This window comes from Doryrhamphus excisus, linkage group LG7, assembly GCF_037039965.1.
Source record: "Doryrhamphus excisus strain RoL-2023G ecotype Guam linkage group LG7, RoL_Dexc_Guam_v1.1, whole genome shotgun sequence".
NCBI lineage: Eukaryota > Metazoa > Chordata > Actinopteri > Syngnathiformes > Syngnathidae > Doryrhamphus > Doryrhamphus excisus.
In genome coordinates this window covers 92,938-115,397 of record NC_136363.1, presented here as the reverse complement: position 1 = coordinate 115,397, position 22,460 = coordinate 92,938, and the positions used below count along the sequence as shown (strand labels likewise).

The window sequence follows — 22,460 nt, the reverse complement described above, 5'->3', positions numbered from 1 at the left end:
CAGTGGAAAAGCTTTGTACACGACTTTGTAGCCGTGTACCCCTGTAACTGTACCCCTATACCAGTGTACCCCTGTACCCCTATACCAGTGTACCCCTGTGCCCTTGTAAAGAACGATGTATTTTAATTGGACTGTTTTCTCCCAGTCTGTGAGCGACGAGCGAGTAAAAACAACACTGGCATCCCTTTTCCCACAGCCCACATGGTGGCCCCCTCCTGTCTGGAGGTCAAATGGAGGGCAATAGCAGAGGGAAAAAGCCTGTTGAGTTCATCAAGGGCAATAATAATAATAATAGTAATCCATCTGTCAGCCGCTCTCCTTTAGCTAAACAACCACAGTCAAAGGTTTCGGGACACCTCCTGCATGAAAAGATGTCCCCAAACTTCTGAGTGATGCTGTATCGGTTGTCCCGAACAGACACTAACGCCACAACTCCGCTCCAAGTCCTAGCGTGGCGCTAAATGAATGCTTCCATGAATGCTGACGTGCATTCTGTCTGTTACTTCCAGTACATCTCATCCTGTGTGCAGCTACATTCCTGGCTAATGCCCATGCTAATACTCGAGCATGCAAAGCAGGGGTGTCCAAAGCCAAGAGGAGGAGAATTTGGGCCATGCAGAAGAGAACGTCAAAGGTTGACGCACAAAGAAGGCTGAGATGAAAGTCACCATGGAAGGTGGAGAACAATAGCAAGCGGAATCCAACACTACATAAACATGAGACAACCAACAACTGGAGTTCTCCTGAGTCCAAGGACAGCTACAGGAGAAGTGCAGACACTGCAGCCCGCCAACACGCCCGTCATTCTGGCTACTTCCTCAGACGCCTGTCTCTGCAGACAGGAAGGGATGGATGGGACCCGTAGAATACCAGCATCACATCAGACATGGCTAACTGGTGGCCTTGGATTCATTTCCAATCCCACCAGCAGGGGAAGCAAGTCTCCCAGAAGTTGCCCATCCCTGTTCTACATCTAGGTACATTATTCATCTCTGAGAATTTCATAGCCGCTTTAAATAGCATTTACCTTTCAATCCTTAAAAAGCTTCTTTGACCATTTTTTGACCTGATATTCTAGATTGCCGTGCTTCAAGTCGTGCTGCTGAGAAGCCTCTTTAACAACCTCTGCTGGCCGCCGGTGGAACCGCATGGCGTCATGGTCTAATAGAGGGATGTCACTCAAAGCCGACTTTAAGACCTCTTTCAACCTCTTTAAGGTGGTGTTTTTGGTACAGACAGGGTGTAATGGTTAAAATTCTCTCTTTATAGTCATGTACCGTTCAATGATTTGGATTTTTGGTCAGAATCTGACACCCTTATTAAGACTTGTTGTGAATTCTGTGCTACATACAATACTTCCACTTCCAAGATAAAATTCCTTCGTATTTACCGGGGGAATTGCTTCATTACGCAGATCGCTGTACATAAGGTTGGTGAGGCGGCCCAACCCAATGCTATTTTGCAAACACTTCCACGGGTCCGGTGAAAGTGCAGCACGGCCCAGATCTGGCCCCCGGGCCTGAGTTTGACATGTGGTCTAATAAATAAAAGCTGGCTGCCTTCGTGGATCCTGTCTGAGGTTATCGATAGCTTCCTGCCGTCCCTGAACCAGCTATGTCATAGAAGTGAAGTATCAAGTTAGCGTTGGTTTATGATTGCAAGTAAGACATTAAAAGGAGCCACCTTGGAGATGAAAGCAAGCCATGGCGATGACCATTCCCGCCCGCAACGCCCCATGGAGGAGCCACAGGGGACTAGTGTCAGCCAGCATCGTGCATGAAGCGTCCTCACTGCGGCACCACGCAGTCATCTTGACTGCCAACGAGTCTGGGTACCTCAGGTTCTTTTCCATGACGCCATGCTGACATCAACGTAACAATGGGGAGGCAACCTGAAGGTTGCGTGTTCCATCCTCCCTCATCCTGTGATCATGTGGAAGTATGCTTGGGCAAGATACTGGACCCCCAGTTGCTCCTGATGCTGCAGAAGGAGACTCCGCACCACAACCTTTAGAACTGATGGCAAACCAAAGTCTCCTCCATTGGACCTTTGCCGGGTCGCCTGGGTGACATCCACGCATGGGGGATTAGTTCTAATCCATTATTTCTAGACTAAGGTACACTATACTATACATATATTCCATAAGTCATATTCTACCAGCCATGGTCATCATGTATATATTCCACATTGAGGCTATATTTGTAACAATAAAAATCAGGGTTTTCAGTCCATTTATGGTGAGAAAATGCTTTGGATGTTTTTCTCCTGCAGCAAAGAAAGGTCACTGACCCAGAGTCAGTGCTACTAAATAACGGGCGAAGTGTACAGCATACAGGTACCAGCATTTGACTTGCTTTGCACGGTGGCCATTTTTTTATCTCATACCTCGAGCCTTGCAATTTCCCTTTTCTAGCAGTCCTCAAACCTTCCACCGTAGCACTGTCATTCCTCTACTGGGGGGGCCACGTCAGTCTTTCACGGGAACCTTGTTGCGCAATGGCCGACGCTCACATTCGTAGACTAGTGCTTCTTCGTGCGCCGCTGCCATCACGGGAATTTTGGCCATTTTGATGGGGGCGGGGCCTGGAGCGTCACTGTCCTCGCTCACCATCAGTTGGCTGATGAAAAGCTGGCAAAACACAAAGGCAGGAATCAACATCAGGGGCCAAAAGGATGCAAGGCTCAGGCTTTTAGCTGGAAATATCCCACGTCAGTCCTAATTCCGTTCAAGCCGAATGCAGTATGCAGTACTATGCAGTACTATGCAGTGCAGAAGTATTACTATCCTTTTTCTTAGGAGAAAATCCCCCAAAATCATCAAGCACACCATCTTTTATTTGCTGTTGAGGCCACGCTAACGTTATGTTTGCTATCATTGTGGGAACATGACTTTTTACTTGCAACTAAATCATCCCTTTTTTCCTCTTTTTGAAAAAGAGAATCGTGAGGGGGCTGAAAACTTTGGAGGTTTTGCAAGAGCCTTCCTGATACATCTTCTTATTCCCTGGCATCGTTACGATGCTGCTACCTACTGTACATTCACAGACATGACAATGTCTTCATGAGGGAATCTATTGGTGGCGGTCCACATGTATCTGTGGCGGAATGCGAGGGAAAGACGGGACCATTCTCCCGAAAGTGTTTGGCTGCCGGACCTCTTCAGGACGCGGTGCCACATCCTGGTTGTGAGCTCGGATCATCTCGGCGTATTTGTGTCTCTGTGCTTTCATCTCCTGTGCAGAAGCAAAGACACGCTTGAGTGTCCTCCGGTCTTCGTCTCACCACAGAAGATGGAAAGAAAGACCTTCAGCAGACCTTCAGTGTGTCGTAGTTGGAAGTCCTGCAGACAAAGTGGCTCCAGGACTTGGCTGTGAGCTGCCGTTGCTTCCAGTGAGATTTCATCTGCACACACAAAATCCCCCCTTACTAAACACCATGTACGCCCCCCAAGTCATGACGTCACCACGTGATTCTTCTGCGCACCTCCTCATACGCCAGTGCCTCCTCTCTGCTGGCGGTCACGGCTTCCCGCCGCAGACTCTCTTCCTGCTCGGCGGCTGCCGCCTCCGCCGTACGTCGTGCCGCCTGGCGGGCCACGTGAAGGGTCTCCTGGTCGGGTGTGACGGGCCTCACTCCCTCCAGGCTCAACTCCCGGCCGATCTCGTCCCAAACCTCGCCCACCTGCAGCCACAGGACACAGCAACACCCTGGAGTCCTCATCCTCAACGGCACGCCACGAGACTTTTACCTTGAAGTCCAGGTATCTGCTCACGATGCACAAGGTCACCTGGTCTTCCACCAACAAGCCTGGAAGATCCTGGAGACCTGAACATGGAAAGATCTCAGCCTGTACTTTGCTGATGACAACCCCCTTCCTGTGGTACCTCCATGAACCCCAATGATACCTCTATGAACCTCCATTTTATGATATTTAGCCTATAATATTTATCAAGTTCCCTACAGGACTGCAATCTACCTGTGGCTAAGGTAGGAAGAAGACTGAGTATTCCTAGTTCCTAATTGGTCTTACTCTGCATGGGGCGTGTTAAGAAGCAGAGTTAGGATGCCACCTGCTGTGCGATGTTGGAACGACAAGCTGACAAGCTCCAGTCACCGTCCTGTTATGGTGTGGCCGTGGCAGCACCAACTATCTGTGGCAGTCCGCCAGGAAGGAGTGTATTTTGTTAGCTTTACCCATCTTGCAGAAGATTAAGTAGATCTTGGCCAGAAGGTTCTCCTGGACCTCCAGCACGGCAGCACTGGGCGCGTTCGGGGTGGAGGTCAGCTCCGCGTCCTCCAGCTGCCGATGACCCAAGATGGACTGCTTGGCATCTTGATGTGCGAATGAAAGGAGACAAAAATGAGCGTCTCGATGAAGCGTGGTTTGTCCCGCAAGCTGCAGACTCCAACCCTGGATGCCGCCGTGCGGGTTCCGGCTGACTCCTAGCTCCGCCTCCTCTCGCCTCCACACATGCAGCAGGAGGCTGGCAGCCGTGCGCCCGCTGTGGCCGTGCCTCCAGGCCAGGATGTGAGGGACGGTGTCGGGGTTGTCACACAACTCCAGCAGGGCGGCGAGGATGACGGCGTGCACGCACTTGGGACTGGACTGGAAGTAAATGACGGACAGCGCTCCTTAAGCGTACCTAATGAAGTGGGCTATGAGATGACTTACACTGAGCAGGTCCAGAAGAACCTTTGCACCTTCTCGACTCAAAAAGTAATCCTCGGTGGTGTCGCAGCCCACAATGCAGAAGCTACGCAACACAAACACACCGTGGTCAACATTTTCTCGGCAGAGTGAGACCTCTGAAGGCCTTGATCTACACTGACCGCATGCACACCAGCGTGGAGAGGAGGAGCTTATTGTGACCCAGACCGCTGTAGAACATGGCCGAGCCTCTCCTCAGGAAGTGAAGCACCATCTCCACGCCCTCGCAGCCAAACAGCTCCTGCAGCGACACAACCACGCCGTCACACGTCTCCTTACCCCCAGCGAGAGCTTTCACTACCTTTCTGTGCACCTCGCCCTCACACAGAGCAGAGATGATGAGCTGCATGTCTGACTTCATCTCCACGGTAACCGCATCCTCCTCGCCACGGCTCGCCTCCATCTGCATCAGAAGCCCTAAGGAGACCGGGGCACGAGCGGTGGCAGAACGTGCATTTGTATGACAGTCATGTTCTGTACTTTAGAGCAGCGGTGGTGGTTGCGCGCTCGAGTGCTGCCCATTCATTGAACTGGGAAAGATGAATGCCAGAAACTGGGCTGCATGTCAATTTTCCAACTCAAACACGTACACACACCGTTGGTCACAAGCCGATGAACCGCAGCTCCACTGTGCCATTGGCACTCGTGCACGCTACCACCACTGTGCTTGACTGTGGCACAGACGCAGTTCTATTAATGCTCACTTGTGCTGCCAGATAGACGAGAAGGACGCTGCGTTGACAGTAAATCTACACCACCGTGCCAGCCGTACACTGACTACTCTCAAGCACGGTATAGAGTGCTTGCTGAACTGATGTACCTAAGAGTAGGTGGATGGTTCCCTGGTCACAAAGGTCCTGGTTGAGGGTCTTGTCAGCCAGCGAGGTGACGGACCTCATCAGCCTGATGCAGTAGCGCATGTGAGCCTTCTTACTGCCTCGCCCTCCAGCGGCGTGGAAGCTGTGTCCGTGTCCAAAGAAAGCATCTGGAATAAAGAACAATCTTTGTTTGACCTTTTGGAGCGGGAGTCCGTGGCGGATCCTCACCTTGGCTGCTGCACCAGTCCAGCAGATGCAGCAGGACCACGTTGCCATAACAGGACATGTAGTGGTCCAGCAGGAGCGGTGCCAGCGTGGCCAGGACGGCCAGCGCATGCAGCTGGAGCTCCTCCTGCTGGACGCAGGACCAGTGACGGGACCTCGGCGGGACCTCAGAGGGCCCGGTGGCGGCGGAAGGGGGCGGCTTGATGAGCGTGAGCAGAGCCAGCATCACCTGCTCCTCCTTGAAAATCTAGAAGCACATCAGACATCCATCCAACCATTTTCTAAGCGGCACATCAGACTTGAAGCACAAAATGAAGGACAAGTAGGATTCCTTCTTCATAAATGCAATATTTTGGTAGCTGACCACCTTCTAAAGACACGCGCTTTAGACAAGAACTAACAGGAGAACTCCCACACGTGCACGGGAGAACAGGCCGCTTTCAACCGCAAAACTATTCATCATTGCTAAGTCCCGCCCACGCTGTGCTTGATGGCGGCCATGTTTTTCAATTGTTTTTGCTCACACGCGTGCTTGTCAGTCCCCTGATGGTGTGTTCCAAATCTTGCGGTGATTCAGCTCAACGTTGTAAACTTCCTGTGGGTGTTATGTACTGTAGCACTTTCAACTGTGTGAGAAATTTCAAGTCAGGATGGTATTTGTCAGAACAATAATAGCACCGCCAGACAAATTTGGGAGCAGAAGAACAAGATTACAATAAATACAGTAATCCCAATTTCACAGCTTCTCTCCATCATGGTTTTCAAAAAATCTGTTCTTGAAGAACCCCCCCTGGTTCATCCTTGAATGTGGCTGTTATTAATAAACGTATTCTTGAAGAACCCCTCCTGGTTCATCCTTGAATGTGGCTGTTATTAATAAACGTATTCTTGAAGAACCCCTCCTGGTTCATCCTTGAATGTGGCTGTTATTAATAAACGTATTCTTGAAGAACCCCCCCTGGTTCATCCTTGAATGTGGCTGTTATTAATAAACTGATTCTTGAAGAACCCCTCCTGGTTCATCCTTGAATGTGGCTGTTATTAATAAACTGATTCTTGAAGAACCCCTCCTGGTTCATCCTTGAATGTGGCTGTTAATTTGTGAAGGCCCCACCTGGATGGCTGCTGAGTCTTTGGCCATCAAAAGCAGCAGATTCAACAGCAGCTTCTTCATCTGCAGGTCCTCTGTGCTGCAGCTCAGCCTCAGCTTGCCCGCCCAAGGGTTGGAGCTCTTCACTGAAGTCATTTGAGAGAAGAACATCCTGCCTAAGTCACATTTGAAAAGGCCAGAAAGAAGAAGGAGAGCGGGCTTACGCTCGGGAAATGTGCTGATAGCGATGAGCTGCTTGGCAAAGAGGCTCTCCTGCGTAGAGAGAGAAGCGTATCAAAGCTTTCTACGTGTCTCGGTTGTCCCCACAGTTGTCCCGTCAGTAAAGGCACACACGTCCATCACTCACAACCAGCAGGGAGCTGGAGTTCTCAGCAAAGAGAGTCGTCAGCACCAGAAGATCGTTCCTGACCTGGATGTCGGCGTGTCGGAAACCTTTGAGCAGGATGTCAAAGAAAGCTTCTTTTAGAGATCTGGAAGACAAACCAAAGCACTCGTGATGTCAACTTGTCTGGAAGAAGACGGGGAGGAAAACCAAGTGCAACACTGACATGGCACATTCCACGCTACTGAGCTGGGCAGCCACCTCCGCCTTGCTTCCTCTCTCCAGGAGGTTCCAGAGGATTTCGGAGGAGTGGAAGAGGATCCGTCCGGACGGGTCGTGTTGATTCATGTGAAGGCAGATGGTCTCGGCTCCTCGTGCGCTCAGCATTAAAGCACAGTTCATATCTAGAGGGAATGACTTTGGAATCATGTTCTACCAAGCCTAGGTGTACTCCAGCCTTTTTATGTTGGAGCCTTCCGCAGGCTTCGCTACACATCTTAAAATGCAGCTTAGCCAACTATCTGCCAGTCAGTTGCAGATGCGGGAGGTGGAACTGTGATCATTTTGTTCCTCTTCATCCAATAGGCTGACCTCCAGTAGTATGGTTACCTTCTTCTTTGTGCTACATGCTACATGACTTGGAGATCAGCCTGCCTGCCTGCCTACCCACCCGCTGGTCTATCTGTACCCCATCTGTAAGTGCTGACCGCTCAGCCACAAGCCCGGACTGTCAGCCCAAAATTCAGCGCAGCTCTTAAAGCAGAGGGAGTGAGGTTTTACCGAGGTACACCAGCCGGCATTCGTTACAGCAGCATGCCTTGCGGCTAAGCATTAGCATCAAATTACGATAACTATAGTGCTCCTTGGAAGACTCATCAGTGTGAGAACGGCGTGTATCTCTAGCAACATTGACCCCCCTGACATTGGCACAAGAACCCTTGATGATGCCCCCCATGTGAGTTAATGAAGGAGGTCAACTACCACACTGACCAGATGAGCTGGAGAGGATCTGAAGTGTCTGCAGGAGCAGCAGCTTGATGGCGGGCTGCTCCTCCAGCGCCGCCATGGAGAGGAAGAGCGTCCGGGCCAGGTCGCTGCGCTCCAGCAGCTGCAGCCGGTAGCCTGGAGATGTTGGCCGAGGCCCTGCACACACGTACGTTCACAAAAGTTTACAAGAAGAAGAAGAAGATCCTCCATAGTAATAATAACTGCATTAGTCATCGGAATAATAGTTATTATTCATGTTATTATCTTTTAAGTGTGATCCTAACAAGTGTTGTAGGGAATACAAACACTAGGGATCCTAACAAGTGTTGTAGGGAATACAAACACTAGGGATCCTAACAAGTGTTGTAGGGAATACAAACACTAGGGATCCTAACAAGTGTTGGAGTGAATACAAACACTAGGGATCCTAACAAGTGTTGTAGGGAATACAAACACTAGGGATCCTAACAAGTGTTGTAGGGAATACAAACACTAGGGATCCTAACAAGTGTTGGAGCGAATACAAACACTAGGGATCCTAACAAGTGTTGTAGGGAATACAAACACTAGGGATCCTAACAAGTGTTGGAGGGAATACAAACACTAGGGATCCTAACAAGTGTTGTAGGGAATACAAACACTAGGGATCCTAACAAGTGTTGTAGGGAATACAAACACTAGGGATCCTAACAAGTGTTGTAGGGAATACAAACACTAGGGATCCTAACAAGTGTTGTAGGGAATACAAACACTAGGGATCCTAACAAGTGTTGGAGGGAATACAAACACTAGGGATCCTAACAAGTGTTGTAGGGAATACAAACACTAGGGATCCTAACAAGTGTTGTAGGGAATACAAACACTAGGGATCCTAACAAGTGTTGTAGGGAATACAAACACTAGGGATCCTAAAAAGTGTTGTAGGGAATTCAAACACTAGGGATCGTAACAAGTGTTGTAGGGAATACAAACACTAGGGATCCCAACATCTAGACCAGAAAAAGTGAGATTTTGGAGATGGGAAGATGAAAAGCGTGGCATCCGGGAAGAAGGAAAAAGAAAGAGAAAGGCTAACTTAGTAAAAGTCTGTTGTAGGAGTTGAGGGTCCGACACTTTGGCTTGGGGGGCCGGACCGTACCGTGGTGCGTGTGTTTGCCGGGAGCCATGCAGCAGATGTAGAAGGACTTGACCGATTCCACAACCTGATGCCTGACCTGGTCGTCCGGCACCCTCATCAGATATCCTGCAGGCACAAACGTCAGGCTTGGCACTCCCGAGTCACATCTTATGCGTGCGCGTACCCATGTGGGAGAGGAACTGCTTGACATCCTGAGCGTAGATCAGCTCGTCAGACAACCTTTCCTTCAGGAAGGGAAGCCTTGGGGGGAAAGAACATTTGACTCAATAGAATCAATTTAGTCCAGGAGACTCTCTGAGGTTCCCACCTGCAAATCTGAAGCGCCTCACACAAAACGACAGAATATTCATCGTGGTCCTTCGCCTTCTCTGCACAGGCCTCCAGGATTCTTGAGATGCTTGCCAGCTCCCTCAGCAGCTTGACACGGTTCAGGACGTTTGTCAGCAAGAGGACACGCACGCCTTATTTCTGACAGACACCTGGAGGAAACAAGCGTCTCGGGACGTTTGGTGTTCAGGCTGCGTTTCCATCCGTGTGCCTTGAGAGCAGGCACGAGGAATACCTGACAATCTGCAGGTGTTTCTGGCTACACATCTCAGGTGACAGTAGCTACATTGCCCCCGCTTGAAAACCAGAAATGGGACCATATGGGTGTTGGCTTCTTTTGCGGATAACTTTTTCACCTAATACTGACCACTTTTGTATTCCCAATTTTTTCTCCTAAAACCTGGGCTTATTTTCCCCCTAAAAGACTATTTTTGTTGCAATATTACGACTTTTTCCTGTTAAATGACCTTTTTTATTGGAAATGACCATTTTATTGTCATGAAATTCAGACTTTTCTCAGAAATTATGACATTAATCTCAAGTTTGTTCTCATAATATCACGTTTTCCTGTAATTTTCTGACTTAAAAAGGATACAAATCCACGCTGCCTTCTCCTCAGGACCTTCTTCAACACAAACACGTGCCTCTCCTGCATGTTTGTCTTGAAGGAGTGAACGTACTTTCAAAAAGGGAACGAAATATGGTAAAATCATCATACCTTACCGTCAGGGGGTCCTCAAGGAGACGGATCACCCTGCTGAGGTCCAGAGTTTTAGAACAGACCTGATGATGATGAAACAAGACCTTTGTGATTCCAGGAGTGGGTGAGTGTAGTCACGACTATATTAAGATTGTACAAGTGGTGATTACTTCTAGAACCATCGCGTCTGTAATTAGGCTCAAACATGCCAGTCAATAAATGTACCTGCTCAACGTGGTCTGAAACCCTCGGCCGGACAACAGCGACGTCCACTTTCCTCCTGGCCAGAACTTCACATGAATCCATTTGTGAACATTAGACTCCAGACGATTTTTACACGAAGCCACAGTCAACGACTCATTGGCTTACAAAGCACCCCCCAAAATGTCAGCAAACGACCGCGAACCGAATGCAACCGTCACCTGACCATAACATCTCCCTCCTCTCTGTCAAAACGCTGGCCGTCGGCTGACGGTGCGTTCCTGTTCCCTTGGAAATCGGAACATCCGGTGCTCCCGACAAAGCAATTGGACAAGGCGACCCGACACAAAACAGCTAAATGATGCTTCCAATTGGCGCTGGCATGTCGACTTATGTTAGCTTATGTGAAATTATTTGTAAATATTTCATAATTTGTCAGCTTTTGTGGTTCAGACGCCCGCGACGGCCCGTTGCGTAACATTAGCTTGTGTGAAAACCTCCACGCGAATCCGTCATTTTAGGTCCATGACGGAACACGCGATTGCTCTTTGGAAACGATAACATATGACGTCATTCCGTTTGACTCCAGATTTCCAGAGTTCCCGAAAGGTGACACGAGCCCTTAAGTTTAATTGACAGTTGCTATAGTGAGTTTATTTGCAGTTGCTATGGTGAGCCGGCTTAGCTACGGCAAGTGGGGGGAGCCAAACAAGGTACGTTCTCGAGGATCCGCCCATTTCCTCTTAAAACCGGTAGTGGTGTTCTAACGACAACAACGCCTTTATTCCCTCTCAACAATAAAAGGACGGCGGCTGGAAAAAATCCTTGTCTGGTTACAAACTTAAAAAAACATACTTATTTCCAGAGCTGAAAGGAAGGCCCAACATGCTGTCGGACGCAGGTCAGTGAGCACGAATGTATCTGCCGATGGTGCTAGCTACATGCTAAACGTAGCACGCTGACCCGACATGGGGGATCTAAAGAGCTCCCTGTTGTGATTGTTCGCTGCCTGTAAGCACATAAGGTGACTTTTGTGTCATCCTCTCGCCTGCGTGATTATTTAGTACTCGTGGTGAACACAAAACTGACCTTTTTGTTGGCACCGCGACAAACGGGCCCGAATGGAGCAACCGTTGCTTTGTTGTCCTGTGACGTTGACATGTCACCGCGTTGCTTTCCAATAGATTACCCGGGGAACGGTTCCAGCGGCCGGCGAGCCAAGAAGAGGAGCTCGGGGGAGTCTCCGGGCGATAGCCAGGCTCCACGGTCCTCTGGGAGGCAGAGCAACGTCCGAGTGAAGCGGGCCAATAACCCTCCACCCGGACAGGTACTTACACTTGTACACCTGATCAGGGACACATTAAACCCACTTGCAAGAGCTGCGCCAATCGTGTACATATCCTGCCTGCACAAAGACGGTCATCTTCTACGTTTTACTTTCATTTCTAGTTGTATTACTTGCATTATTTCAAGGTGCTTTTTTATTTTATTATCATTACATTTACAGTGAATCATTTAGAAATGTCATCAAATAAAATAGATGTTTATCATTCATTCATTCATTCATTTTCTACCGCTTTTTCCTCACGAGGGTCGCGGGGGGTGCTAGAGCCTATCCCAGCTGTCTTTGGGCGAGAGGCGGGGTCCACCCTGGACTGGTGGCCAGCCAATCCCATGGCACATATAGACAAACAACCATTCACACTCACATTCATACCTATGGACAATTTGGAGTGGCCAATGAAGCTAACATGTTTTTGGGATGGGGGGGGGGGGTACCAGGAGAACACCCAGGCACACACGGGGAGAACATGCAAACTCCACACAGAGATGCCCAAGCCGAGAATCAAACCCAGGTCTTCCCATCTCCTGACTGTGTGGCCAACATGTGGTCTTGAGCAAAACTTTTCATGATAAATTTGTAATTTTTTCCTGGCCTCTTGGAGCACATGTCAATGGAGGACCGAAGCGCTGCAGGTTTGCTCTCCAACCAGTTTCTCCTGCAGGTGATTTCATTGATGAGCTCCTTCCCTCGAACTGAAGGTGGTGTTGATCATTAAAATCACCTGCTTGGGTGACCGGCTCGAAAGAAAACCTGCAGTGTCTCTCAATGGCGTGAGTTTGACACCCCTGTCTTACAGGATACTACCCGAAAACCTTTTTTGAAAATAAAATCCACATTCAATGAAAATGCTAATTCATAGAATCTTGATTCATACAAAAAATACAGTAAGAACGTCACAAAATGAAGTGAAAATAAGAATTAGTGGTGACAGACATGTCTGTCTGCTGCAGAGCAAAAGAAAAGCCACGGATACGGAAGAGGAGGATGACCAGTCGGAGAAGAAATACAGGAAGTGTGAGAAGGCTGGCTGTTCCGCCACGTATCCCGTCTGTTTCGCCAGCGCATCTGACAGGTGACACCGGGGGTCGGCTTGCTACACTTTCGACATACACTTTCATTCATTTTCACTTACAGTTGTGGTCAAAAGTTTACAGACACTTGTAAAGAACATCATGTCATGGCTCTCTTGAGTTTCCAGTTATTTCTACAACTCTGATGTTTCTCTGATGGAGCGATTGGAGCAGATACTTCTTTGTCCCAATGTGATGGTCATCCATGCGAAATGCATGTCCAAGCCAGCTCAGCTGCGCCTTGGTCAGCATGGCTTCAATATTTGTGGATTGTGACCTCTCAAACACCTCCGGGTTGGTGACATGGTCTTCCCACAGTATCGAACGGAGGGCTCTTTGGCGGAACGTCTCGAGTTTGTTTAACTGTCTGCAATGCTTAGCTTCAAGGCGGATGTTGAGCCGCTTGAGTATTTTTCAGTCTCCCAAGTGCTTGGCCGGCTTTGCTGATCCGATCATCAATCTCCTTGTTCAGGCTGCCATCGCTTGCAATGACGCTGCCTCGATACCTGAACCGCTCAGTGTTTTTCAAGCTCTGTCCCTCATTTGAGGAACAGGTTGGTGGAGAACGTCTGTTTTGCCAACAATGATTGTCAGGCCGAATAGCCTGGTAGCTTCCGCCAAGCGTAAAGCATCAATTGCAGGTCTTCTTCTGCGTGGGCCAACAGAGCACAGTCGTCTGCAAAAAGAGCCTTCTTGAGTAGTTCGACTGCTGTTTTAGTTTTTGCATCATCTATGAAGGTCAAAAAGAGCGGCATCTCATCGATATTTGAGGATTACTTCCGTGCCCACGTCTCGGCAAGCATGGGACAGCATGAAGCTGAAGAATATGAAGAAACATGTCCATGTCAGAAAGACAACGAATTGAACAGAACTGCACCAATTCCATCAAGACGAGCGGTCAAAGATTCAATCAGAAGCTTGCCCGACGCTTGTGGATGGCTACCGAAATGGAGCCAAATATTAGCATTGCTGTATGTATATTTTGGACCCAGCAGATTTTCCCGTCAACCTTTGATAAAACCATAAAAGAGCCAAACTCCATGAATTTTGGTTGGAACAAAGAAGTATCTGTTCCAATCGCTCCATCAGAGAAACATCAGAGTTGTAGAAATAACTGGAAACTCAAGAGAGCCATGACATGATGTTCTTTACAAGTGTCCGTAAACTTTTGACCACAACTGTACCCCCCCCCCCCCACCTACTTGATATCCCCACTTTGCCAAATAAATGCCATGTGTCCTTTCCCACCAGATGTGCTAAGAATGGCTACACGTCTCGCTGGTACCATCTGTCATGTGGCGAGCACTTTTGTAACGAGTGCTTTGATTACTACTACCGAAGGTAAAACACACAGCTAGAAAGTAATACGTGACTGCTGCATGTACTACTACTGAAACTAGAAAGTAACGGAAGAGCAGTGTGTGTAGTAGTAGTAACCAAGGTAGAAAGTAATTGAAGAGCGGTGCGTGTAGTAGTAGTAGTAGTAGCCAAGGTAGAAAGTAGTGTAAGAGCAGTGCGTGTTGTAGTAGTAGTAGCAGCCAAGGTAGAAAGTACTGGAAGAGCAGTTTGTGTAGTAGTAGTAATAGCCAAAGGAGAAAGTACTGGAAGAGCAGTGTGTGTTGTAGTAGTAGTAGTAGTAGCAGTCAAGGTAGAAAGTATTGGAAGAGCAGTTCGTGTAGTAGTAGTAGTAGCAGCCAAGGTAGAAAGTACTGGAAGAGCAGTGCGTGTAGTAGTAGTAGCCAAGGTAGAAAGTACTGGAAGAGCAGTGCGTGTAGTAGTAGTAGTAGTAGTAGCAGCCAAGGTAGAAAGTACTGGAAGAGCAGTTTGTGTTGTAGTAGTAGTAGTAGCCAAAGGAGAAAGTACTGGAAGAGCAGTGCGTGGTGTAGTAGTAGTAGTAGCCAAGGTAGAAAGTATTGGAAGAGCAGTGCGTGTTGTAGTAGTAGTAGTAGTAGTAGCAAAGGTAGAAAGTACTGGAAGAGCAGTGCGTGTAGTAGTAGTAGCCAAGGTAGAAAGTACTGGAAGAGCAGTGCGTGTAGTAGTAGTAGTAGTAGTAGTAGTAGCAGCCAAGGTAGAAAGTACTGGAAGAGCAGTTCGTGGTGTAGTAGTAGCCAAGGTAGAAAGTATTGGAAGAGCAGTGCGTGTAGTAGTAGTAGTAGTAGTAGTAGTAGTAGTAGTAGTAGTGGTAGCCAAGGTAGAAAGTACTGGAAGAGCAGTGCGTGTAGTAGTAGTAGCCAAGGTAGAAAGTACTGGAAGAGCAGTGCGTGTAGTAGTAGTAGTAGTAGTAGTAGTAGTAGTAGTAGTAGTAGCAGCAGCCAAGTCAGAAAGTACTACATGCGTTTCTTTCCTGCAGTCACAAAGGCGGCTATGAAATGTTTGCGTGGTGGAAAAGAGTGTGGACGAGCAACGGGAAGAGCGAGCCCAGTCCCAAAGCGTTCATGGCAGACCAGCAGCTTCCCTATTGGGTGAGAAGTCATAGGGCCCGCCGCCACGCGGACGTGATGACAGCGGAATGTCCCGGTGTGTCGTCCTTGCGTCCCGGCAGGTGCAGTGCACCAAAGCGGACTGCGGGAAGTGGCGTCAGCTGACCAAGGACATCCAGCTCAGCAGCTCCCTGGCCATGACGTACCGCTGCGGGATGAAGATGAACAGCGGCAAGGTGGGCGGGAAAGAGGAAGTAGATGAGCTGGCGTGGTGTCAAGTCTGGTTGGCTCGGAATGAGGAGAGGACCAAAGCTGTCCCGCTCCATTCCAATGCCCCCTCAAAAACAACGTTTGTCCCACAGCCACCAGCCTTGGAATCATACTTGTTGTTTTATCATCTTCGGCTTTTATCCAAAATGAAATCATTTTTATCCTTGCGACACTTGGAACAAGTCATGCACGCTTGAATTTCATGGCGTCTGGACTACTGTAATACTTTACTCTGGAATCAGCCACAGGTCTCCCCCCCGCTTCCAGCTAGTCCAGGTCCCCAAAAAAGCCACTTTTCTACTCTGGCTTTTCACCTTTCTTTCAGTTTGAATCAGTTTATATTTCTTTATTTATGACTTGTATTGCTAGTTTGTTTTGCTTTACTCCTTGGTTTTAATGTTTTTATTTTGATTGGAGTTCTGATTGAGGTATATTTGTACTTTTAATGAAATTTGACTAGTCTGTGCAGCAGTTTGGAAACTCTGTTTCTAATATACCGTGTATAGTATATATAATATAGCCTATTATAGTGTAAAAAAAAAAGTGGCGTGGATTGACGGGAGGCGTGGGTGTTTGTCCACAGAGCGAAGGGCAGGACCAGTGCTCCCAGCCAGAAGACCTGGTAAGATGAGCGTGGAAGCGTTCATCCATCTTGTCATTCCCTTGGCAGCGTCTGAAGTCCTCCGCTCTTTGCCCCCTGCAGCGAGTAGCGGAGGTGGCCGACAGCTGGTGGCATTCCATGCTCATTCTGCCTCCGCTGTTCAAGGACAGTCCGGCCGCTCCCTTCCTGGCCGCTTACTACCCCGACTGCGTAGGCATGAGTCCGTCCTGCGCTCCCGCCAGCACGCATGCCGGCGAGCTGAGGGCGGACCACTGCCGGGCGGCCCCGCCTCAAAGTATGTGCGTCAAGCATATATTGTCTTTTTAAAATTCTGATTTTTTTTCTTGCAAGATTTTGACTTTTGTTTAGTACAATTGTAATTTTATAGTTTATCTTTAAAATAAGAGTAACTTTATTCTTTTATATTCTGCCAAAGTACAATTTTATTTTTACAAAATTCCAACTTTTTTCTTGTAAAAGTTTTGTCTAGTCAAATTTAGACTTTTTGCCTGTAAATTGAGAGTTTCTCCTCAGAAATGACAATTTTCTTTTTTCCGGTAAAATTAGAACTTCAGACTTTTTTCCTCAGGAATTTTAAGGATGTTAGCATCGCAGTGTTTTTCTGGTGAAACGGTGTCTTGTCAGGGGCAGGCTTGTGTCCGTACTTCCAGCCTTTCTACCAGCCCAACGAGTGCGGCAAGGCTCTCTGCGTCCGACCAGACATGATGGAGTTGGACGAGCTTTACGAGTTTCCGGAATTTTCCCGCGATCCCACCATGTATTTGGCTCTGCGTAATCTCATCCTGGCATCCTGGCACAAAAATTGTAAGGTACTCGGCACACAGGGGGCAAGATGTCAGGCTGGCAGGGCGAGCCAGCCACACGTTGTTTTGCGGCTGGGACTAGAGCGACTCATGGAGTGTGTTTTTTTTCCCGAAGGAGGTTCTGACCGCCCAGAAATGCGCCCGGCACATCATTGTGCGCGGGTTGGTGCGTGTGCGCTGCATGCAAGAGATGGAGCGGGTACTCCACTTCATGACCAGGAAGGGTCTCATCAATACGGGGGTGCTGGCGGTCCAGTGGCCTCTCCTCCCGGAAAGTCATCGCTGTGTAAGCGTCAGCATCCTGTAGGAGGAATTCCGCATGATGAATCATCACGCCTCCTGTCTCCTTTTGCTTTCGGCAGAAGAACGTGGTCGTGATCGGCGCGGGGGCCTCTGGCCTCGCTGCTGCGCGCCAGCTGCACAACTTTGGCAGTCAGGTTTGTGTCCTGGCTCGCTTTGGCACGGATCCCTGGGACGGGGCCGACCTGATGGAGGCTTGATCTTCTGGCCCGCAGGTGCTGGTGCTGGAGGCCCGCCAGAGAATCGGCGGCCGCGTCTGGGACGACAACTCCTTGGGCGTCACCGTGGGTCGGGGCGCTCAGATCGTCAACGGCTGCGTGAACAACCCGGTTGCTCTGATGTGCGAGCAGGTAAGAGAGAGGGTCCCAAAGTTTGGCTCGTCCTCCTAAGCCCACCTTTCCTGCTGCAGATGGACCTCCGCATGCACAAGCTGGGCGAGCGCTGCGACCTGTTTCAGGAGGGGGGCCGGGGCACCGACCCCGCCATTGACAAGCGCATGGACTTCCACTTCAACGCCATTCTGGATGTGGTGTCGGAGTGGAGGAAGGACAAGTCGCAGAGCCAGGACATGCCGCTGGGAGGTGCTGAGACCTTGTTGGACGGGCTGGAGTCCACAAGCAACACTGACATTTTTCCTTGTGTGACAGAGAAAGTCCAGGAGCTTAAAAAGAACTTTCTGCAGGAGTCGGGCATCCAGTTCAGCGAACTGGAGGAGAAAGTTCTTCAGTTTCACCTCAGCAACCTGGAGTACGCCTGTGGGAGCTCTTTGAAGCAGGTCCGAGGCTGAGACTGGCCGCTTTCACTGTTTTCCTGCTAACCCAGTATTTTCCTGCACGCAGGTCTCAGCCAGATCCTGGGACCACAATGAATTCTTTGCGCAGTTCTCAGGAGACCACACGCTGCTCACTCACGGCTACGCCGCTCTGCTACACAAACTAGCCGAGGGCCTGGACATCCGCACCGAGTGCCCGGTGGGTGTCCGCTCTACCCTAGCGTCACGTTCTGTGCTGTACGTCGTGACGTATAATAGTCCTTTTTCTACCTCAGGTTCAGTCCATTGACTACTCGGGTGATGTTGTCCGAGTTACTTGCTCCAACGGCTCCCAGTGGACAGCCAAGAAGGTAAAACGCCAAACTAATTCGTCTCAGGGTTCACATCATTGTATATTCCGTTTCCTGCTGGGATGAATTCAGGAAGTGAAGCTTGAAGGTGGGGTGGGCTTCATCGTTCTGCTTTTTTTAAAGTTTAAAGGGAGTGAGTTTTGGGGGTTCATGTTTGTGTTTTTTCAGACAGAATACTTTATTAATCCATTGGGGATTTTGACATCTCCATCAACCCTCATGTAGCGCTGTTTAAAATATAAATGTAAAAGTCCATCTGTTCTTGTGCAGTTTCCAAAAATCAACGTAGCGGTTTGAATGTTGGTGCCGGGGTCCAACATGCATCATGATTTGCCTCACCTCCTTGAACCCTTTCCTCCTTGTAGCTGCTTCTTACCGTCCCGCTCACGTTGCTTCAGAGGAACTTCATCCAATTCAACCCGCCCCTTCCTGAGAGGAAAATGAAAGCTATCCACAGTCTGGGAGCAGGCATCATTGAGAAGGTACACACAATCTCACACGTGATACACATAAAGCCATCATAATCATAATATGGCAATACAGTCATAATAATAATGTCAATAAAGCCATCCTAAGAAGAAATATTGGGGGTAAAAAGTTGATATTCATAATAGGCTTAACCAAAGCTGAGATGCACTTTGTTTCTCTCGAACCACTGGAACGGCGTGTTAGCACACGCTTTCATTTTTCACCATGGGGCCGTCGCTGGAAGAAGCCAGTGGTGCATGAGAACGCATGGAAGGGTGATGTAATGACGCCACTTAGCGTCATCGGCCATGATGCACGTGCGTGTCATCGTAACGGACGCTGTACGAGACAATAATGGAGTAAAAAAAAAAACACATGAATGGCAAATAGGTTGGGAGCTCGAAATGAACTTCCTGCTGTGGCTTCTTTTGTGTGTCGTAGAATGTGGCTTGGATGTTTCTTCCAGATGGTGCAAACATTAGAAACGTGCCAGCAGAAACATAACTCCCCTACAGAGACTTAAACATTACAACAGAGACTTAAACATTACAACAGAAGCAACGTAACCTCCTGGCTAACTCCCCTACAGAGACTTAAACATTACAACAGAGACTTAAACATTACAACAGAAGCAACGTAACCTCCTGGCTAACTCCCCTACAGAGACTTAAACATTACAACAGAGACTTAAACATTACAACAGAAGCAAACGTAACCTCCTGGCTAACTCCCCTACAGAGACTTAAACATTACAACAGAAGCAAACGTAACCTCCTGGCTAACTCCCCCTACAGATCGCTCTCCAGTTTCCATACAGATTTTGGGACAGCAAGATCCAGGGGGCCGACTACTTTGGTCACGTCCCGCCGAGTCCCGACAAGAGAGGCATGTTCACAGTTTTCTACGACATGGACCCGCAGGTTGGTTCTTCTGGCCGAGTCACAGACATGCAGTGAACACGCTAAGAGGGGTACGGAGAGGCATACTCGCAGGTTAGGTTGGGCCTGCTGTCCCTCCTCTGCAAAGCTTCAGGCTTTGTACGGCACACCCGTCCCTTGAGACGTCTCGGTCCTCTACCATCTTGCTCTTTTGTGGTAGAGTGGCGTCTATTATTAATCCAAAACTGTTCATGAAATGTTAGCTGACGGAATAATTTTCAAGCATGGAGATGAACTCAAATACAAATGTCAGGTCGATGTAGTGTTGTACACTGCTCACTAGGTGGCAGTAATGTTGGCTGAGACTAAATCCCTAAGAATAATCCGTAATAAAAACACAAGCTACTTTTGCGGCTGCTACGCACCCAAAGCTGAGACTCAATGCCACTTCCTGAACACCGCTCTTTCAGGTTCCCGAGGGAACACATTTATAATAACACAAGCACAAATCTTATTGCTGTCTTAAATGGCTTATGTACTCCATTTATGTGAAGTATATTGGGCAATAGGAGTGGAAAGGTGACTGTAGGGGTGTCAGGTCTTACAAAGGGTATTTAGAAGGTGCTAAACGTTTTTTCTGTGTCTTATATTCTCTTACAACTCTGACTCCAACTATAATAGGAGGGTATAATGGGAGGGTACAAGGTAATAGGAGTGGAAAGGTGACTATGGGGGGTTTTCTTCTTGTGTCAGGGGGCTCTAATCATGTTGAAATGTGTATTTTGGTGGTAAAGAGGTTTTCTGTGCTCTAACTACCAACATTCCATTTTACTTGGCAGAAATTGAGTAATCACAGTCAGGTCTGGAAAAACTGGGGTTACTGTGTAGGTTTCACTTTTGCATCCCATAGCACATAACTGTGGTGCATTCAAAGACAACCAAACAAAGTGCGGAACCCTCATGGTTGATGGAAAAGGTTGTCAATGAAGCCAAAGTGGCCTCCGATATGAAAGCCCTTCCCACTCAAAGGCGGCGGACAAAAGGGAGTGACTGAAGACGGTTCATTTGTAATTACAAAAATACTTGTACATTGTCTCCTGCAACGTTACGTGTCAGTTATGCAGATGACATTATTGCGTCACAAACAGCCAGCCTGCCACAAATAGGTAGCAGTCCTGTGGGACACGCTGCCATTGATGCGCTTCCGTCTGGTGTAGGGGAAGCAGGCGGTGTTGATGTCTGTCATTGCCGGCGACGCTGTGGCTGCCGTGCGAGACATGGAGGACGAGGACGTGGTGGACGAGTGTGTGAAGGTGCTGCGTGAGCTTTTCAAAGAGCAGGTAGTGATGTCACATTCTCAGGCATAGACACGAAACGCGTGGACTATTGTTGGCCATTGTCTTTGTCAGGAGGTTCCCGAGCCCCTGCGTTCCTTTGTCACGCACTGGAGCAAAGACACGTGGTCACAGATGTCCTACAGCTTCGTGAAGATGGGCGGCAGCGGCGAGGCGTATGACATCATTGCTGAAGACGTTCAGGGAAAGTTGTTCTTTGCCGGCGAGGTAGCTGATGCTTCCAGGACTCGGACAACACAAGCCCGCTCCAGCTAAATGTCTTTTCCATTCCAGGCCACCAACCGCCACTTCCCTCAGACCGTGACAGGCGCCTACCTGAGTGGGGTTAGAGAGGCCAGCAAGATGGCGGCTCTCTGAGCTCGGAGAGCTTTCCGACTCACCAGCACGGAAACCAAACCAAACTATACCACCTGGCCTGCTTGCGCCATGTGAACTGCCGAGGATCACCCAAGGGCTTCAAAGGAGCATCGCATCAGCAACGCATCGGCTCTCGTCTCCTCCACGTGAGCTGTGATGGACACGCTGGCCACTTCCGGCACGCTGTTGATGGCAGTCTCATGTCAAAGGAAAAGAAAAAACATTTGGAGTTGCTTGTTCTCCAGCTGGTGCTGCGTTGTGGGAGTGGGTGCTTACTCTGCCCATACATAAGTGGACGTGAGGTTAGATGTGTAGAAGATACAACTCTTGTCTTGTCGTGGTCATTTGATCCCAAGCGGCCAGGCAGGAGTAAGTCACGATAGCTGGATGGTGTAAAGTTGGTGTTTGTGTACTAAACAACGTAAGCGACTGTCCTCTTACTTTCTCAGGGATGGCATCAGGACAACAAGTCATTATGAATACATTATTTGTCCCTGGGTGACTATTTAAAGTTTGTCAACAGCACAACGTTGTCTCTGTCTGATGTTTGGAGTATTTCAGATGATTCTGTTTAGCATTTGTAGTATTTATCTGCTGTATTTGTGGAATAAATCATGCTCCAAAGCAGCCATGGTTATCTTTTATGATCAATGGGATTATGGGAACTCTTGGACAACAAACATATTTAGAATTTACAAAATAGTTATTGCGGCTGCACAGCGGACGAGTGGTTAACGTGCAGGCCACACTACTACCAGAGGAGTGTGTGGAGTTTGTGTGGCTTTTCTCCAGGTTAATTGGCCACTCCAAATTGTCCATAGTTGTGAACGTGGGTGGGAATGGTTGTTTGTCAATATGTGCCCTGCCATTGGCTGGCCACCAGTTCAGGGTGGACCCCGCCTCTACCCCCAAG

The 22,460-nt window shown here is 48.7% G+C and overlaps 2 protein-coding genes across 6 annotated transcripts; one reads left to right on the top strand and one right to left on the bottom strand.

Annotated features, from left to right (window-relative positions):
• Positions 1-40: 40 nt before the first annotated feature.
• cfap69 (cilia and flagella associated protein 69) lies at positions 41-11,902 on the bottom strand. 3 transcript variants are annotated; one of them, XM_058048018.2, is made up of 24 exons: positions 11,627-11,900; positions 10,562-11,546; positions 10,360-10,419; positions 10,232-10,297; positions 9,617-9,726; positions 9,473-9,549; positions 9,247-9,414; positions 8,175-8,327; positions 7,411-7,588; positions 7,209-7,332; positions 7,066-7,114; positions 6,866-6,987; positions 5,755-5,998; positions 5,529-5,693; positions 5,010-5,125; positions 4,831-4,949; positions 4,673-4,754; positions 4,411-4,606; positions 4,195-4,332; positions 3,749-3,825; positions 3,484-3,681; positions 3,316-3,402; positions 3,156-3,233; positions 41-2,629 (listed from the first exon to the last, which is right to left on the bottom strand). In XM_058048018.2, the coding sequence occupies exons 2-24, from the start codon at positions 10,640-10,642 to the stop codon at positions 2,468-2,470; spliced, it is 2,850 nt and encodes a 949-aa protein (XP_057904001.2). In that variant the 5' UTR covers positions 10,643-11,546; positions 11,627-11,900; the 3' UTR covers positions 41-2,467. The 3 variants fall into 3 exon arrangements, with proteins under 3 accessions (XP_057904001.2, XP_057904003.2, XP_057904002.2); XM_058048020.2 differs by having other exon boundaries at positions 9,310-9,414; XM_058048019.2 differs by lacking the exon at positions 10,562-11,546 and having other exon boundaries at positions 11,627-11,902.
• kdm1b (lysine demethylase 1B) lies at positions 11,244-22,174 on the top strand. Of its 3 annotated transcripts, XM_058048024.2 has the most exons (21): positions 11,249-11,438; positions 11,722-11,864; positions 12,833-12,954; positions 14,204-14,293; positions 15,303-15,414; positions 15,495-15,608; positions 16,226-16,264; positions 16,346-16,538; positions 16,889-17,073; positions 17,183-17,353; positions 17,430-17,504; positions 17,583-17,717; positions 17,777-17,948; positions 18,015-18,142; positions 18,207-18,338; positions 18,415-18,489; positions 18,855-18,971; positions 19,752-19,877; positions 21,053-21,175; positions 21,245-21,397; positions 21,464-22,174. In XM_058048024.2, exons 1-21 carry the CDS (start codon positions 11,423-11,425, stop codon positions 21,545-21,547), a joined length of 2,505 nt encoding a protein of 834 aa, XP_057904007.2. In that variant the 5' UTR covers positions 11,249-11,422; the 3' UTR covers positions 21,548-22,174. The 3 variants fall into 3 exon arrangements, with proteins under 3 accessions (XP_057904010.2, XP_057904009.2, XP_057904007.2); XM_058048026.2 differs by lacking the exon at positions 19,752-19,877 and having other exon boundaries at positions 11,246-11,438; XM_058048027.2 differs by lacking the exons at positions 21,053-21,175; positions 21,245-21,397 and having other exon boundaries at positions 11,244-11,438.
• The last annotated feature ends 286 nt before the right edge of the window (positions 22,175-22,460 follow it).